The sequence below is a fragment of the Sardina pilchardus genome, chromosome 4, assembly GCF_963854185.1.
Source record: "Sardina pilchardus chromosome 4, fSarPil1.1, whole genome shotgun sequence".
NCBI classification, from domain to species: Eukaryota; Metazoa; Chordata; class Actinopteri; order Clupeiformes; family Clupeidae; genus Sardina; species Sardina pilchardus.
Window position 1 is genome coordinate 18602190 of NC_084997.1, and position 18925 is coordinate 18621114.

General features: G+C 42.8%; 1 protein-coding gene across 3 annotated transcripts; it reads right to left on the minus strand.

The window, feature by feature from the left end:
* Positions 1 to 477: 477 nt before the first annotated feature.
* Positions 478 to 16519, minus strand: LOC134078467 (SH3 domain-binding protein 4-like). 3 transcript variants are annotated; one of them, XM_062534423.1, is made up of 5 exons: positions 16415 to 16519; positions 12422 to 12620; positions 9889 to 12233; positions 2252 to 2440; positions 478 to 1845 (listed from the first exon to the last, which is right to left on the minus strand). In XM_062534423.1, the coding sequence occupies exons 2-5, from the start codon at positions 12537 to 12539 to the stop codon at positions 1621 to 1623; spliced, it is 2877 nt and encodes a 958-aa protein (XP_062390407.1). In that variant the 5' UTR covers positions 12540 to 12620; positions 16415 to 16519; the 3' UTR covers positions 478 to 1620. The 3 variants fall into 3 exon arrangements, with proteins under 3 accessions (XP_062390407.1, XP_062390408.1, XP_062390409.1); XM_062534424.1 differs by lacking the exons at positions 478 to 1845; positions 2252 to 2440 and adding an exon at positions 7465 to 7627; XM_062534425.1 differs by lacking the exons at positions 478 to 1845; positions 2252 to 2440 and adding an exon at positions 7488 to 7631.
* Positions 16520 to 18925: the final 2406 nt, after the last annotated feature.

The window sequence follows — 18925 nt, forward strand, 5'->3', positions numbered from 1 at the left end:
GCTGTGACATAAATGTTTTAGCTTAGAAACTGCATAACGCCGCATAGAGAACTTTTAAGTGAAACCGGTCAGGGAGAGACAGGGGATTTCCACATACCGTACAAAGACAAGAGAAACTATACTATATAATGTAGAAGTATCATACATGCAGGCATAAATCGGTTCAGTAATATTTCTATTGCATACTGGTAGTCTCTTCCTATCAAAATATACCTGCACTCAAAATGTTTCCTTTTCAATAAAAGGCCAGGCTTTTTTTAAAGCATCTTGACCTTTCAGACTGCTGAGTTTTCAATCTACATTAATGGCATCTCACAGTGAGGTGCATAACAATTCTCAGTTCCCTCCAGAATTGGTCTGGTTGGTAAGATAGCAAAATGTTTGCATTGAACTCAATTCAGAAGAAAAGCATTAACCATACACATTAAACTCTCAATGAATCACAGTGGATGAATGGCATGAATGAAAATGACAGTATAAAGGCTAATATTTTATTCCAAATGATGGTATGTACTGTAGTCCAATAAACATGCAACAAATGAACGTCCTAAATAAGCTTACAGTACACAGCACTGAATCCAGCACAATGAAATGCATAAACATGTTTTTTTCCAGACATCCTTGGCCTTTAAAATTACAGTGTTTTGACATACACATTTAAAGCATTTCATCTTTAAAAAACATCTTGATCATCAATGTTTGATACAAATGTACAAAACTGTCAAGGAAGAAAACAGTTTACCTAAATTAATTGGGTTTTGGTGGAAGGAAGGAAAGGGAGAGGTTCTCTGTAACAGATTAACTTGAAACACATAAACCGTAAACTTTTACATACATAAAACACAATATATATTTGGCTGCCATATATACTTGATAAATATTTGATGTATAAATGATAATATCATGTTTTTTTAGTATTATTCTCTCTTACAGTGTATTTAGTTAACATCAAAAAAGTGTCAAAGTGGTTCAAAAAGTATTTTGTGCTATATTCAAAAAATATATATCCTGTGTCAGAAAGAAACAATACAAATATCTGAATACTGCAGATTTGGTAACAGCCTTTTGCAAGAAGAAGTCTTTCATACTTTGAAAAGGAGACTTTTGCCATGAATGCTAGCCTAGCAGTCAGGACAAAGAGCTCCGTTAAACACTTCTGTACAATCTCTATATCAGATCAGTGATAACAAGTGATCGTGCATACTCAATAGTCTGAATTCCTCTTTGCCTACACCATGGCTAGTTGGACAGACTTCTCTGCAGCAGTTACAGGGGTCTTTGAAAAACCAAGACCAGCTGTTTTGAAAGTTAGTGGACAAGACAAGTGGACAAACCCCTTCTTCAAAGACGAACGAAGAAGAATAGGTTGCACGCACATGCACGATTTTCTGAACATGAAGAGTACTTGTCGTCATTGTGGAGCTCTGAGAAGGATTGAGCATTGGGTATAAAATGTGGAGTATAAGCTGAGTATAATCTACAGTAAATGCAGAGATGGGGCCAGTCTAAAGCAGGGGGGGGGGTGGGGTGGGGGATGAGGTCTGTGAAAGTGCAGTGAGTAGCGAGGAAGGGGCCGGGTGTCAGGCCTGGGGGGTGGGGGGGCGTGGGGGAGGAGGTCGCTCAAATAGCACAGTCGTCCTGGTGCGGCGAGGAGAAGGCTGAGCTCCGCAGCAGGTCCAGGCAGTGGACGAGGATGAGCGTGCCGGTCAGGTGCTTCCAGCGGCGGGTGATGGGGTTCTTCATCCTGTCCAGGCCCAGGTGGAGCTCCTGGAGCACGTCGCGGTAGCTGTCCCCGATCTGGGCCGCCCACGTCAGCAGGAAGTCGTAGGCAGGCTTCCACATGGCCTGTTTCCACGGACACACAAAGAGCCAGACGATCAACGGGCTGTGGGCTATTGATTTTTCTCATGCACTTGGACTCAAGGACATTATGGCATTAAAGCTAAGATTGTGATCTATAGCAACATTTGTGCTGAATGTAAACAACTGATTAGTCCCTGAATGTTATAGTTACAAGTGCTTGTTACACATAAGTGTTTTCTAGTGTTTGTGTGAACATGTGTGCTTTGTGTTGATGTAAATAATCTGATTAGTACCAGTTCTGCGGTCTCACCTCCACTAATCTAAAGCACTAATCTACAACATCACTATTGTGTTAGGCTTTATCCGCTGCCCACTGCCGAAATATGGCACAGGGCAACACAAAGGAAATCTACCCCAAGCCAGACCCACTGCTGGACAGTCGTCTCACCTCGCTGTCCACCACTCCGTTCCTGTCCCGATGCGGCGCCTCGTAGGCGTCCATCTGCAGCCGGGACATTTTGGTCAGTTTGTCGGCCAGCTCTCTCCAGCGGCCGGCGATCTCCACGGCTGTGGTCAGCAGCACGAAGTCCATGACCAGACGTGCCACCAGGCCCTGACAGTCCATCCTCAGGAGAGCCTGCGGAGGAAAACGCTGTGAGTGACTGCTGCTTCTATTCTGCGGCTTGACAAAATACTACTCTGCTGTAAAACTCTACTCCTTGTTTTCATCAGATGATAAATAACAATATCATGACCCTGCCAACTAATCCCATTTTCACAGATAAGCTCACAAGCATGGGCAGATGCACGGCCCGCATCTCTCCGCAAATCTAATTGGATGAAATGAGCCGCTGTTGAATGTAATAAATCTGCCACATGGCTTCATCCGCACTCCCATGACTCAACTCCAGCGTGTGTAAATCAGCCTGGCCTCTGACTCACACCGGGAGGCTGCCAGCGTGTTGTTATCAGCTGACATCCTGACACGGGCTTACACAGGGCTTGGAAACAGGGGCTCTGGTGGGTCTGGGGGGTACGGTGTGTGTCATATTATATGTGATGTGTGATATGTTGCTATATGTATGAGACTGTGATGTTAACATCAAATGCTGCTGTCTTTTATGGGATGGAATGGCATGTGTGAAGAAGAATATCCTTAATAGGACAATAAAGACTCTATCTATCTATCTATCTATCACCTCCTTCTTGCTACCAGAGTGGTACATGCCCTCTTCGTTCTTACAGCCGGAGTAGCCCTTGAGACTATCAAAGGGGGACTTCCACTCACTTCCCGCACAAGTTTGTTTTTGTTAGAGCCACCCCCTCATCTTCCCATAGTGAGTGTCCTGGCCTTGTGTTCGCTCAGAGCCCACCCTTCCCCCTATTGAGTCGGCGTTATTGCATTATATATCTATTACAGTGACTCAGTGTCCTCTCGTTCTCAAAGCAAAAAACTACAATGTCATCAAGATAGAGCCCTTTAAACCGCTGTACTCAATTTGTGAAATTCCCTTGTGTCTATACGCTATCTGTGCGTGGCCTTTGGCACGAACACCTTATTCATTCTTGTGAGTGCATACATTATCTTTGTGCGCTCCTCTGTGTGATGAATTGTTTTGTTGTGACACGCCAGGAAGTAGAAACATAGAAGCTGCAACAGAGGAGTGTGTGTGTGTGTGTGTGTGTGTGTGTGTGTGTAAATGTGTGCACATTTTTAAATTCCTGTCTTATCTGTGGGGTTCGGTTTTAGACGCATGCTGGATGTGTGTGTTTTTTCTTCAGCGCTGCCCCCAAGACAGCCCAGTAATCAGTCCGGGCCTGTTCAGCTGCTGGCGTGCTGGGCGGCTTGATGAATACCCAGATAGGCAGAGGACCAGGAAACGACGTGCTATTATGAGGCATGGAGAGCTGGGGGTACTGGAGGTAACAACTTTGCCTTTTTAAATGAAGCGAAGGAGGCCAGTCCATGTGTGTGTTTGTGTGTGTGTGTGTGTGTGTGTGTGTAAGTGTAATTGTGTGTGTGCTGGGAAGGGGGGCGGTGTGTGTGTGTGTGTGTGTGTGTGGGGGGGGGGGGGGGGCATCCTGTTGGCTTTGTGGCATGAATGGTGGTTCTCCTCCCTAAAAAAAAAATCGACGCTTCCTTCTCTCCTGGCCCTGACAGGGTGAAGCAGTGCCCAGGGAGAGAAGGGGCATAATGACCAGCCCAACACACCCCGTTAAAACTCCACGTATTATTATCACACATAGGACACATGTTTTCTTCCCACAAGACTAAGAGTCCTGAAGGACACCAGCTGTACAAGCACAGACATGCTGCAGGGTTCGCGTAATAAGTTCTCCCCGTCTCACAGACACGCACGCACTGTCATTCTTTCCAAACAGGCAAATACATGTTCAACAGCTACTCAGAAACGCAGTCATGGCGCAAATAACCAAAGATTGTCCCGCGCTCCGCTGAATCATTGCAAATAACTAACCAACTAAACACAAGACACACACACACACACACACACAGAGAGAGCGAGAGAGAGAGAGAGAGAGAAAACACACATTCCATGACAAGATGAACTGTATTATGATTTAGATTCCTGCACTGACTCCATTGTCAGGCTCAGGCCCAGCCTGATAGATAGAGACGCTCAGCACCATGACACACATTATCAGGCACACCCTACTAATCTCTGGAAGCTCCAATTCTGGTTCTGGAAGCAGGAATGCAAGGAATGACAGGAAATCCGTGGGGGGGGGGGGGGGGGGGTAGAGGTTGAGAGGAGGAGGAGGGATGTGTGTGTATGGGGGGGGGGGGGGGTTTGAGAGGAGGACGGTGTGTGTGTGTGTGTGTGTGTGTGTGTATGTATGGGATGGGGGGGGGGGGAGGGTTGTAGGCAGTAGTGACGGCTGTGTAACTTGGTCTCTGACTTTGTCTCGCTCACACACACTAGCACTGAGGGATGGCTTCCATTTCAGACGGGGGAATGAGATAGCAGGGGTCCAGGTCATACAAACACGTGAGCCACGAACACAGGCACCAGCAGAGAGCTGCTTAGGGGCTTCTTTCTCTCTGACACACAGGAGTTCTCTCTCTCTCTCTCTCTCTCTCTCTTTCTTTCTTTCTCTCTCTCTCGGTTCATATCTGTCCTTGAATGTGTTTTTACAAGGTTGGTCAAGAGGGTTTCATTACATCCTGTGTTTACAGCTGTTTGTATGACTCCTCTGAAGTAAGTTAATTTAAACAAATTAACATCCAACAATTCTTTTCACAATAAATTCTGTGTTAGCAAGAAAGTGAGTGTAAAAAAAACACTATTCCTTCTACCAACACATTTGACTTTTGCCTTTAATCTGCACCTGCTCCCGTTGCAGGATTAAAACCAAGTTGCACTTAAGACATGCTCAGAACTATCTGTCAATTTCCATTCAACGTAACAGACCAAATCAGTGAGACAGGGGTATGGAGCAGCGACCATGTTTTGAAAATTTCATGTTTAAAGTGAGCTCCACTGCTTCGGAAGGCTCAGAAAGTGATCTTGCCTCAACAAGCATTCCACTCTCCTCACACTCTTCCTCCTGCCATTTCCAATTAGGTTCAAGTGAGGTTCTCGATACGTTCAACACACCACTCCGGCTTCGCTGGTTCATCTCTGCAATCGGACTGTATTATGGAGACATAATGACTGCTGATACATCAACAACAGCTCTCTCTAGAGATAAGGAAATAGGACGGCTATTTGGAGAGTTTCACAATCTGCCAATACAACATCAATCTTAGCAAAAAAAACAAAAAAAAAAACAGCACTGGCCATCTCAGTAATGACACACAGGACGGAGCAGCAAATCTCAATTTAGAATAAAATACCACACTAAATGTTCTGCGCCTTCGGGCAAGTTTGAATTTGGAGTCCGTGTTTTGAGTCAGTTGTGGGAGGTCGGCAGGCGCCTCCTGGTCCTTATATGGCACTTGTGTTTACAGACTAACAATGAAGCAGGAAACATCTGTAGAGCCATGATTCTTCACAAAAGACATGTCCTGACGCCGAGGATGATTGCAAATCTCTGGTTAGTGACCCAAAGACACAGCAGGACTTGAAATAGTACGATTTTAGTGTTATTTGCACGTGCAGGCTTGTTTGTCTCATGGTATGTATACATATATTTTTTGAAGAACAATACAACCCCAGGTAGTGGAGTCCATAGGGCAATGAATTTACATTCATATACGCAGCAATTCACCGCTTTTATTTTCTTGTCTCATATGAAACCAGTGTGAGGCCCTCGTTCTCATCCACTCATGGAATCTTCACAGGTGGACATAGACCAATACGCCCCATGGACAAAAGGCTCTCCGTGCTCTCGCTTGTCTCCAGCAGAGCCAGGTGTGTTTGAATCTGCCGCTATTGTTAATGTAATTAGTGTCTACATGGACCCGCTGGGTGTGGCATCTAGTGAATCAGCACGTTACGATGACGAAGGATTTATACGTGTGTTAAAATTATTATTATTATTGGATAAACGAGATATTCAGTTTCATATACAGTAGTGGAGTAAAGATGCAAGGAGCAGAATACAGCAGGAGATGCCATTACGACACAGTTAACACTCCACGAGAAATAAATGAGCTACCTGATGAGCCTTTCGTGCACATAACCTATTGATATGATCTAGCTCTGCCAAACATTTTACCTTAACAATTATAGTTTGTAGCTTTGCTATTGTCCATGAGCACATGGCCTAGGAAAATAATGATGTATAAGAAAAGTGTAACATTCAGAAGAATTTGAAAGTCACACTACCAAAAGCTGTTGCCTGTATCATGATTATTATAGCACAGGAGTTAGACTGACATGAAGTATTTTAATTCTATGAAAAGGAGGACCTAGGTCAATATTGCATTTAATGCTGAGTGTGCAAATATTTACTGTTGAGTGTTTCCAACTAGGCTAAGTGTGAAACCATAATGCTGAGTCTCTCTCTGTGTGTGTGTGTGTGTGTGTGTGTGTGTACGACACGTGTGAGCAGCGCTAGCCACTGGTTCAGTGAGGTGGAATTTCTGGTGGGAAAAAGCCTGGGAACTGTTACAGCTCAAAACAACCAGCTTTGATGTTAAACTTCCATCAAACTGAGAGCCAATCGAGAGCCAAGGCACGGCGGCGCGGCTTTCTGTCCAGAATAAATGTGTTTAAATGCCTTTGTGATGTAAGGAATTACGGAAGGCTTTAATCTGAGAGGCACCAGGTGGGGAGGGGGGCTCAGGCTGGTGAGACTCCCCTCCGACACGTGTGCTGGGTGATATAACTGACCCTGCTGGTGGGCAAGACAATGCACTGTTTAGAGTCGGCCTCTGGCACGACCACTGGACTGCTGAGAGCGCAGCAAGCATGCCTGCAGGTCTTTCAGCACACACACAGGGTTGACCAAGAAATTAACATAAATCTAATATGCTGTTTGATGACACTCGATTGTTCAAATGCTCATACTGAATACATACATCAATTGTGTACACAGTAAGTGCTTATTCAAGCTATTTAAATAAAAACAAGGCTAAAAATACTGTTTATCTTTACATAATCTTCATCTTTACTGTTTATCTCATTTATGTGCATTTTTCACTTAGGGAAACCAAGACACACTATATAAAGTGCTCACATACACTCCAAACCACGCACTTAAAAAAAAGTTTAACCTCCCATCTTAACGCTTCACACTCTGCCAGACGATCAACATTAATCCAAAAGTTTGTTCTGAGCTTCTCTCACTGAGGACACGCAGCTCTTGCCATGAGAAACATCCTGTTGCAGGTTCCTGTGGAGTCACGGCTGTTGCCTTCCTGCCTTGTTGACACAGGGAAAAGGGAGCAGAACGCTTACAGGAAGTCTGCAGCGTAGGTGAGAAAAAAAAGGCCAAGTGCTTTCATCTCAGCTACTGCCCCAGTCCCCTATCAGAGGCGAAGCCGATATGTGCTGAGGAGGATGTCTTATACAAAGCCTCCTAAATCTCCAATTTGTTTTTACTGCCACACTGGCTTGGCATTGTGTGTACAACTATGACACACTTATGTTTGAAGCCTGATGAAATAAATTCGTATTTTGAACATCACAGAATGGCAATAAAAAGAAGGAAAAGTGGTAAAATGGTCATAAAAAGAAAATGTTTATGCTTACTACACATGAATCCTTAAACCAATTCTTCCATAATAGATGGTGTTTTTCTGGGACAACCAGAAAATAAATCTCTGAGCAAGACAGACATTCACATTTACAATTACCCCTTGTGGACAGAGATGCAGCTTAATATCTGTGCAGGAGTTCTGTCAGGTCCCTTTTATCTGTTCACAAAATTCCTTTTGATTTCCTTTCGCTATTTCCTATTTTTCTAAAAATACACTTGCAGGCCCCTCACAAACCAGAATATTAAACAGAACTGTCAGACTGGAACAAAGCTACAGAGGCAGTAGAGATTCTAGCTGATTATAACAGTGGAGACTGAAGCCTAAAAAATGAAAACATATGAGCATGTGATCTACCTGAAAAGTGTACTATATATATTTGATCATCTTTTTACATCTTACAGATTGTGCTTGGACATGACATGCAACGTGCAAGTGTGCAACCACCGAGTACAAAAATAGTCTTCAAATATTAAACTCATCTTCTTTTCCCATAACGTGCTAACAAGGCACAATTCAAAGATGAATGGCCCAGTGTGGGAGAGAGGGCAGCATTCACTGCTAAATGCAGGTGTCCCCGCACAGCTGTGGTAAGGGGTGCTGATGCCGAACGCATCTGTACAGTGCGCACTCAACTCAATGCTGCCAGCATTGTGACACATCATTAATTATGGAAACCTAGATGCATTCTGCATGGTTCAGTCTATAAAGTCGCTGAGGCGTGAGGGGCTGATTCTGTTCAACAAGACGCTAATTTTAGATACATTTATGGGGGCGAGGTTGGTGGGAACATTGCTTAAATACGGCAATTTGTCATTGGTCCATAATCTTTACCAGCAGCTCTCAACTCCACATAAAAACACTTTATTGTCAGCAACAGTGGAGTCGGGAACAGCAGCATGTCTTAGAAAATGGATGGTGTACTGCTGTTTGCCATTCACACAGTGAATAACGGTCAACTGGAGAACACACAAGTGAAAATAAGCAGACACTTGACAAACTCTTCAAAGTCTCTCAAGACAGCTGTTTGCTCCATAATGATATACAGTATACTCTGAAACCAGCGTAGACTTTGTTGCTGGGGAGAATTCAAAGGGAACAGTGCAAACAAGAAGTAGTGAGTGTTACTTGTATTTAACTGTCATGATACACCTTGTGTTATTACTCTTCACAAATAAATTATGCCAGTTGACTGTGTAGTATGCAACCTATTCTAATTTCAATAGTCAATTAGTTATGTGTTCAAACCTGTCAGTAAAGTGTCACTGACACAATACTGTGGTTAACTTAGAGAGAAAGACATGATACAGCATGTCATAATCAGGAAACGGTTTCACTGGTACTGTGTACAGTTATTCCACTGAAAGGTGCCTCTTGATTCATCTGCCAGTATGTCATTCAATCAGACCATTATTTCTTGACACCCTTGATTTTGATCTTTTTTTTCATGTAACAATATGGTAAGATGATCTTGTATTGCATGATGCAAGTCATCTGGCCCTTGTAGTTCAATAGCAAATGGAAAGACTTCCTCGACCTCCTCCAGCACCAAGCTTCTAGCTAGCTTTCTTTTTTTTTCAGCTTAACATTTAAAAAATCCCTCGAAGCTTTAAAATCTAATTTACCAGCTGGACCACACCTTCAAGCAAATGCCAACATAAACCAAAGGCTATGACTACGACAAGGAGTGGTAAAATATACTATAAAACATTCGCTCACAAATTAGACAATGATTTTAACAGGAGGTGAAACTCCACACTCATTATGTCTTCTGTGTTGCAGAGAGGACCATATGAATATTATCCTTCTCTATGATTTATCATCATACTGATATGATCTTTGTCACATGTATTTTGTCTCCTTGAAAAACATTAAGGAACTGACTAAATATATTGACTCAGTGTATGCAAACAAGTACTCACAGTCATGAGCTCTTTCTGGAAGGACTTCCTGTCCTTTCCCTCAGAGTTGTTGCAGTCCTCCTTCAGTCTCTCCAGCACAGAAGCCACCTTCTCAGGCTCACTGTCTGGCTCGGTCCGACAGAAATGTGTCAGTGGCAGGTTCACGTACCCCAAGGCGTCAGCGAATGCCCTCCAGCTGCCTACGTTCTCCATCAATATTGTCCTTACTGAGGCATAGATGTAAGTGAGGAACTTGCAGGTCTTCAGGCTCTGTTCCAGGAGAATGGTGGTTGTCAGGTCGGGCCCGCTGAAGTAAATTGGCTTCACCTTCCCCACCACAAGCACGTTTTTGGTATGAACCAGGCCTGTCTTTCCGTGACAGTAACCGACAAACCACTCCTTGGTCCAAAACTGTCCTTTGAGTTTAATTCGCTCTTCGCTCAGAAGAGCTACTACGTCTCCGTTCCTGTACTCCAACAGATAGGGGTTCTTGGTCTGTCGGATCACTGTCTTGATTAATTTGCCAAATTTTATGTTTGTGACCCTTCGCTCGTGAAACACGGGGTATTTTGTGGTGACGGCAAGTGGTGACAGCACGATTTTGTTCGCCTCCTTTTTCTTCAAGAAACGCCTCTGGACTGAGGTTTTTGGCCCCATTTTGGGTGGCGGCTGGGGAGTCTGAACACAAAACTGTGCGAGGATACAGTCCTGGCAGTCTTTGACCTGGACCCTCAGGGTAAAGTCTGATATATCTCCTGCCGTCCGTGTGGCAATCATGTAGATCAGCCGACTCACTTTTCCAAGCTTGACCTGGAAGCCTCTCACAGTTCTCTCCTGCCCCAAGGCCTTGACCTCATAGTTGGCCATGTTGGAGTACACGCCCACCTGCAGGTCTTGCGGCTTCGCTAACACAAACTGGTGCTTCCCCCACAGCTGGAGAGCAACCGGTGACGTCGACTGTGCTTGTTTGCCAACTTCACTGACCATCAAGGATTTGGGGGCACAGTCGTGGCCAAAGATGCCAACCACTGTCTTGAAGGATGGATGGATGTGCTTGGGCCCGTATACGCCAAGGGTTACCTTCTTTACTACATGCTCCCACACTGAGGTGTATGGAGCAACCGACTGGGCTTGTGCTACAACCGACACGTACATGCAGGGCTCAAGGTTATCAAGGCGTACCTGGACGGTGTCGCCATACATGTACACCTCAGGCACAGGAGCGTAAGGACCCTCTTTGCAATCACTCCGGACGCAAATCACTTTGGCTATTTGTCTACTGTCCATCTTCACCACGACAGACACCTTCATTTCCAATGTGATTGCCGTCTTTGTTTCCATGTTACTCAACTTGACCTCAACCACTGGGCTCACCGTGGTGCATCGGTCAGTGTTTAGCTCGAGTGGTGGGTCAAGGAGAGCCTTCATGGAGATTTGCTGAGTGTCTCCCACGGCAACATGACCCTCTGGGACATGGATACTGATGCTGGTGTCTGGCAGTTGAACAGCCCCTCCTGAACTATCAAGCTTGCAAACAATATTTGTCTCTATGGGCTGTGTTTGTCCCCATCCTGGGCTCTGCCCCAAAGAGTCCAAATCATGGCATGACCTCGCGAGTTTCCTGTGGTTCAGCCAAGCTGTCCGGAAGTCCTCCCTGCTTTGAAACTGCTCTGGTGCCGGAGCTTTTAAACCACCGAAGAACCCTGTGTACCCCTGAGGGGCATCTCGTTGGGCCCTCAAGGTGGACAGCTCTGACAAACTGTATGAGCGTTTGCTCCTGAAAAATGGGTTGTCTTTATCAAACGCCATGTCTGTGCTGGCGGTTGTGTCAAACATGGAGCGATCAAAACCACTGACGTTGATGTTACTGCTGGTGGAATTGGCGACTGAAGGAGTGAGGGTGTCAAAGAGCAGCAAGTCAACCGAGCTCCTGTTGCTGTTCTGATCCACATACTCTTGGGCATTTCCATTAAGGAAAGGGTTAGTTGAGGTCCTGGCAGCAAAGGGGTTTCCGTTTTGAAGTTCTACAGGCTTCAGGACCACTCCTGTCCACTCTCCAAGGAGATCCAGCTCCTTGGCCCCATCTTCACTGCAGTCGCCTACGCTGTCGATCATCCCACTGTCACTGAACGAGGAGTCCCGATAATTTACAGGCTGAACATACGCTGCTGGGATGTAGCCCATCTCTGTGTTGTTATGGGCATACCACCACTCTCCCCCTGATGTATCCAGCACAAACAGGCGCTCTCCCTTTGAAAACTTTAAGGTGGTGAAGCTGGATGGGCAGTAGTCCTTAATGGCAACAACTTCCCTGGCAGTACCCAATGATGCAGTTGTATCAAGTCTCAACGCACTTGGAGAAAGCACTAAAATCATAATAAAAACAAAAAGCATGTGAACACCAACATTTATTTAGGATTATGAAACAAAAACTGAAAACAGTGGTGATATATATATTAACATTATACACTTCTGTCATTAAGTGCAAATAAGTAGTTAGCAAATGTATTCATGTATACATTTAATAAAACTGGATATCAGTGTCGGGATGTACCTTTGACATCTGTTAGAGTGGCCTCGGTCACTCCTTCACTGAGGTCTATGAGAGTGCCCTCTGACTTGCAGCGGGGTAGGGCTATGTTGTTGGTGGTTTTGATTCTGTGGGCGGCCATGTTCAGTTCTTTTGTTAGTCCCAGACAGGTCTTTCTTATTGCCAGCGGCACATGTCAAGTGTTAACAGCCGGCCGTGTTGTCTGAAGAGAAACAAGAAGAACAAAGAGCTTGAAGACACAAGGCGTATTTCTGCCAAAAGTGTGAACCTGTGATGGGAAGTTTAAGCTTGTGCCATTATTACCTGGTTGTTAAGTGTAGTGTTGGAATCAGGAATAAACAGAAAGGAGAAATTACGGTCTTGATATACCACTTTGAGAGCACAAAGGAAAAGTAAACAACATGAGATCACATGGCCTAATTGACATACTTATGAGATGAGACAAAAACATGTGTTTTCACAGAGCCAAAATGATATGTTAACTATGATTGTCATAACGTGGCTAAGACTTATCCCAAGTGGTCCAAAGTATGAAAACAAATTATCACACAATAAAAATGTTTTCTGCTGATAACAGAACAGTATTGTTTTACTGATAATATTACTATTCTCCCTAGTTTGTAATTGTTCACTGTTAATTTAATTTGTATTGTTATTTATTTGTATGTCGCTTTGGACAAAGGCGTCTGCTAAATAACCATAGCCATAGCCATAGCCATAGCCATAAGTACCCATTAGTGTTGTGTAACAATAGTGCATGAAACATGCTACGCATAATGAGTATCTCTTAGTGTTCCATGAAAAGCTCGAAAATCCACAAGAGACTCAACTGTGTGATAAGCAAAAAGATAATAGAGAAATCATGTCTTCAGGCCATTCCTTCGCTAGCCTAATTATTGTGTAATATTCTTTGTTATGAAATAAACACTGGACTGATGCCAAGTATGATGCAAGAAAAACAAACTAATAAACAGGCTGCCATGTCAGGGCTGGTTTGAAACTTACACTGCTAACATGTCTCTAGCATCTACCACAGTATAAAAACACTATAGGCCATAAGATGTTCTATGCAGTTACTGTGCTTGAACACGTAGCCTACTCCTTAACAAACAATACAAAGTGAAACTACATTATTGCCAAGGTAGTGTGTGAAGCCAGGACAATGTTCAGTATCAGACCAGGATTATTAAATCTGCTAATGCATGTAGCTTTTGAGAACCCTTTCCACTTAACTCTTTTCTGCATGCATGATTTGATATGGCTGGCTAGTCTGCATTAAAGCATAAATATTCAAAGAGATGTGGGGAGTTTTATGAAATTAAACATTTCAGTGTTGTATAAGTGTGCTGTAAAAGTTCATATATTAAGTTGTTCCCTCTTACCCGTCGTTGTAACCATATAGTCACAGTGTTTCACACTGAAGCTATTAAGTCTAGCAATCAATACATCTTAAGTGTATTTAAATCTTTGATGCTTCTCTTTCTTCTGCAGCACTCTACCATCCAGGCTAGAAGGGCATCCCAGACTGTTTCTAAGGATACAGCCTTCGGGGACAAATTAAGCATTACACTAGAGGATGGGACAAAAGCCCAACAACTTTACCACTGAGAATATTTAGCACAAACATAACCAAACTAAAAGGATATAAGCAAAACAAACAAGCAAAACTTCTATGCATTGTTGTTGTGTTGTCACTTCAATGTAAAACATTCACGAGTGGCAATATCTACTAAGTGATTATGGTAACTGGCTGCTTTTATGGCCAAAAATGATGTAGCTGTTAACATGCAATGCCCCAAACGCACACACGCACGCACACAAACACATAAAAACAAACAAAGAGAGAGAGAGAGAGAGAGAGAGAGAGAGAGAGAGAGAGAGAGAAAGAGAGAGAGAGAGAAATGGGTCTTCATAAGCTCATGCAAGCCATCTCACTATGCTAAAACTATAAGACCAGCTAATCTTGAATCACATGCCGCCTCATTTACACAATGAGCTCTAGGATACTTAACCATGAACACAGTTTCATTATCGCAGTCAACAGGCTAACTGTTATACTTCAACTTAAAGAGCTTAACACTTTTTAGCATCAGTCATAACTAAGGGGAGCGTACCTATGTTCCTCGAGTCCTATTTTCCCCACTTTGTATGGGACCGGGGAACATAGGACCCTTTTTGGGAAAAGCGGGGAACATAGGACCCTTTTTAAAATGTACCAAAAAAAGGGTCCTATGTTCCCCGGGAACACATGACCTTTTTGGGGAAAACCGGGGAACATAGGACCTAGGGAACATAGGGATGACCCCAAAATTAAGCTAGCCTAGATCACAAACTAACTCGCAATGGGATAGAGGCCTAGTCTGCCTGAACTTGGACGAATCTGTGGGCACATTTGAATATGTTCTCCAGATCCATCTGGCCACCCTTCCATTCAAGTCATTTTCCAATTCACCAATAGCCCAGGAACAAAATCACTACTATCTAGCATGGGACAGGCTACACACAATGACACACAGAGCAGGACAGTTGACATAGCTTTGTACACAACCAATACCTGCACTGATGGTGTCAGCATTAAATGCCATGCATGGACATATTTTGTTTGAAATTGTGTTGCCTAAACAACTGCATTTTAAACCTTTGGCTTCCAGAAAGATGTCTTTGCTGTACTTCCAAAATGATTCAGTAACAGTACATGATCTTCACAGCTGGTTACGCCCCTTGGAAATCGAAAGTAACTGGCAATGTCCAGACCAATTCTCAATTGAGAATCGGTCTGGCGTCAGCCTGGCTAGCATGGACCTGTATCAAATGTAGAAGCCTGAATACGCCCTCATAGGAAAGCAAAATGAGAAATGAGATCTCACCTGTTTCTCCAAAGGGGCTACCCTCCTCTTGTCTCAATCTAAGTGTTAAATTAAATCTAACTTCAGATCTCAAGATACACTGTTTTTCCTCTCTTATCTCACATTATTTCCCCTTAGCATCCCCTAAGAGAAACAGGTGAGGTCTCCGTAAGAGCGGACTCATTTCTCATCAGACAAACAAGAGACATTATTGAGACAAGGGATTTTCCTGTCTTTTAACAGATTAAGGCCTCTGGCAGTCTGTGAGGGTTCAGTGTTACGAATGAATGATCTAGGAGGTAGTTCAGCGTTACTTTATGAATGAATATCTAGGAGTTAAGAAACAACTAGAATTCCTATATATTAAAAAACAAAGCAAACAAACAAACAAAAAAACAAACAAACAAACAAACAAACAAAAACAGTAGGGTATGCCAACCGCAGGCTAATACAGTAGCCTTGGCTGCTTTACGCATAATTCACTGTAGGCCCCGAGACCAAGCTGCTTGTCTTTCAAGAAACCTGCCGACTCGGTCTTGGGTATACTTGCAACTGGAGTTACAATACCAGGTATTGGGCTATGCCAAAAGAAAAACACAAGGTAGGCTACAACTTTGTATCTTCTAAGACTGACATATCCTTTTCACCCACGAACGCGCATCAACTGTGCGGATAAAAGTGGAATGTTTGATGCCATGGCAACGAACGTCACGCTTTTGAGCACGGTCCAAAGAAAGTCCTTGGTGGTGAGGATCTACGTTCTTTCAACATCCGAGATATCATTTTTCTACCATTCATTCACCACTTAACAATATGAATTATAGTCGGCGAAACAAACTTTCACTCCATTGCCTTCACCAGCCTCATGGTTTGGTCATTGCAAAATGGCTCTAATGTTTTGCAAACTCTATTTTCTGATCTTAGAATATGGCACAATGGCTGATCAAGCGTTTTCCATCCATATCGTAGGCACACAGGTTTAAACAAAATAGAAATTATTCCGTAGACTGTAAGGTCTCAGATAAAGTCTGGTCGACAATTTCCCACGGTTCTTCTCAAAGACGCACACATTAGCCTAACTCTCTTTCGAATAGCATACTGTTTACACCCACATCTGGAAAGACTTCAAAAGTGCAACTGATGAACTTACCTAGTTAGAAAAAAGTAACATTGGACATTGGCTACACATGTTCAGGCTTCGGTCTTCTATCCTTTTACCACCCCGCGATACTTTATGATGCTCCGCCAGTTGCCACCTACCGAAGTCCCTCAAGAGAAGCCAAAAGCATGCTGATGTCACTGGTTTAGGGAGGAGCAAAAAAGAAGTTCAATTTAGAATTTGCTTATTTCTCTTTTGCCCATTCTCTGTGAAATGTTTGTGCGTGTTTGATCGACTCTGAAAACAGAGTGAGAACAGGAGGCTAGTCTGTGAGTTTTTAGATAGTCCAAACAAAGTGGCTAGAAAATGTAGAGGCTATAATATCAAGCTATAAACCTTGGACACTCCACATAACACACAATATGCATCAGGCCTATTTCAGCTATGTACCACTTTTTGCATTCTATGTCGGCTAAACTAACTCATATAGAAATCTTTGCAATTGTAGAAGTAAGAGAATAATACACTTTCTTTCAAAATCATATATTTCTTCTGACCAATAGCACCACCCCAAGGACACAAAGAAAGACGCAGCTTTTACGCACAGATGACACGGTAGGCTACCAAAGGCACTGCATGAAACATGAAATCAAGGGATAAAGTCAAGTCAAGTCAATGCTTTAATGCCAATAACATGGAACATAGCCTGGACGTTGGTTTAGTGCTGAAGCTTCAGTGCAGACAGACAGAACATACAGTCTACACAGTTCATACAATACACACAGTACAAAATACAAATGGCTAAAATACAAAATGTCTTAGAAACAAATACAGAAAGTCTGGAGCACTATTAGTTCAATAGATAACTTAACAAATAAAATACACAAATGAAACAAAGCAAAAGTGTTAGTACCTTACAGTAAGACAGACTCTGAGGGGGACACAACCAGGTTCTGTGCAGATCAGATACTGTGGGATGATGTGTGTTGAGAGGAAAGAGTAAAGTGCAGTGTCAATGTTAAGAAATGGATGAAGGAGTCAATTAGACAGAGGAGACAGCAGGAAGAGCAGCAGCAATCAAAGCAGAGTAGTTTGTAACCTTTGTTGTCTACATGCAAGGCCAGAGTAATTAGATACACTGTCACTGCCTCAAGTTATCAGTAATTAAGAATCTGGATGTTGAACCTCGATCATTTCTTGAAGTGTTCAGATGTAGGCCTATTACTTTTGCATGCCAAGGTCATGCAAAAACATTCCGATCCGGTTCAGTAAGTATAGGCTATATCCGGATCTATCCTGTATAAAAAGTGGCTGTGAAGAATAAACATATTCTAGGATATTTTATACTTGAAAAATTATGACGTGTGCTTAACTAATTGGTAAGAAGAAAAAGGAAGAAGATTTGCGAGTGGCTTCAGACCGACATGCTGCGGTTCTGGTGCATGGGCAAAGTTAGATGATGTCAAAGCTATTGAGTGGCATGTCAGTTGATGGAAACTCTGACTTAACAGTAGACGCAATTCGTAACCAAGGGTTCCATTTCATTAATGGCTACTTGTTGCTACACCATGAATAATATTTTTCCAGATAATTGTTTTGTACCTTTACTGCAGTATCCGTAAAGATCATAGATTAGCAGTCTCTGTATAAAGATATAGGTAAGTGTAGAAAGGCTCTACCATAATAGAGCAATTCCAAAAGCAAACAGAACATTTCATATATGTTTTTTGTTTGTTTGTTTGGGTATAATGCATGGAATTGTCTGAGGCCTCAAACATTTAAGCACATTTGATACAATGTCTGAAAAAGAGAAAATATGATACTCATGAAACATTTAATTCACCGAGCAACTGTGCACCATACTTTTCAACCAGAAGATGGTGTTATTGTTCCATCCGTAACCTACACCCCAGAAGAATCAGGAGTTTTCTCATGACTATGGCATTGTCACCAGACAGAATGTATAGCACAATGTTTTGTTCCCAGATGGACCTTGGCATATGGTTTTTGATAGGAGTTCACCTTGAGTAAGAACCCTTCACTGTGTATCACTGAATCAGCAGAAATTAGTGAATGTGCTTATTCAGTCTCACTGTTATTGTCTCTTTCTTTTTTTACATGGGTATCCTATGTTTCATAGGCTATTACTTTGGATATAATGTGACATGATCAACAGTATTCAGCTTCTACAACACAGTACTCTTATATTCTTAGATAGATTTCATGTCACTGATAGCCTACTAAAAACATTTATACTCTAAATTGTATGGGAATACAGCTCTGGTTCGCTCTCATTAAAATAATTACAAGGCAGTAACCTTTACAAGACAACTGTAAGCGATGCGTAAAGTTCAAATGCATAAAAATGTTGTACAGATGGATCGTATAACAGTTTTGGTTAGTTTATCTTCTTGTTTGTAACATTAAACAACCAAAAGAATAGCAAGCAGTTACAGTAAAAACAGTCAAACACAGATAAAAATTATTTCAAATATTATTTTTAGGGTGCAGATATATCAACTGTATATTGGGGCAAATGGCTAGCTGTTTCAGCCCAAGATA

Excerpts from the sequence above, each read along its gene's own strand:
- LOC134078467 (XM_062534423.1), bottom strand. The coding sequence starts at position 12,539 with ATGGCCGCCCACAGAATCAAAACCACCAACAACATAGCCCTACCCCGC. Across the intron at positions 2,441-9,888 it reads TCCAGAAAGAGCTCATGACT|GCTCTCCTGAGGATGGACTG; the intron begins GTGAGTACTTGT and ends TTTCCTCCGCAG. Across the intron at positions 1,846-2,251 it reads ACGGAGTGGTGGACAGCGAG|GCCATGTGGAAGCCTGCCTA; the intron begins GTGAGACGACTG and ends CCGTGGAAACAG.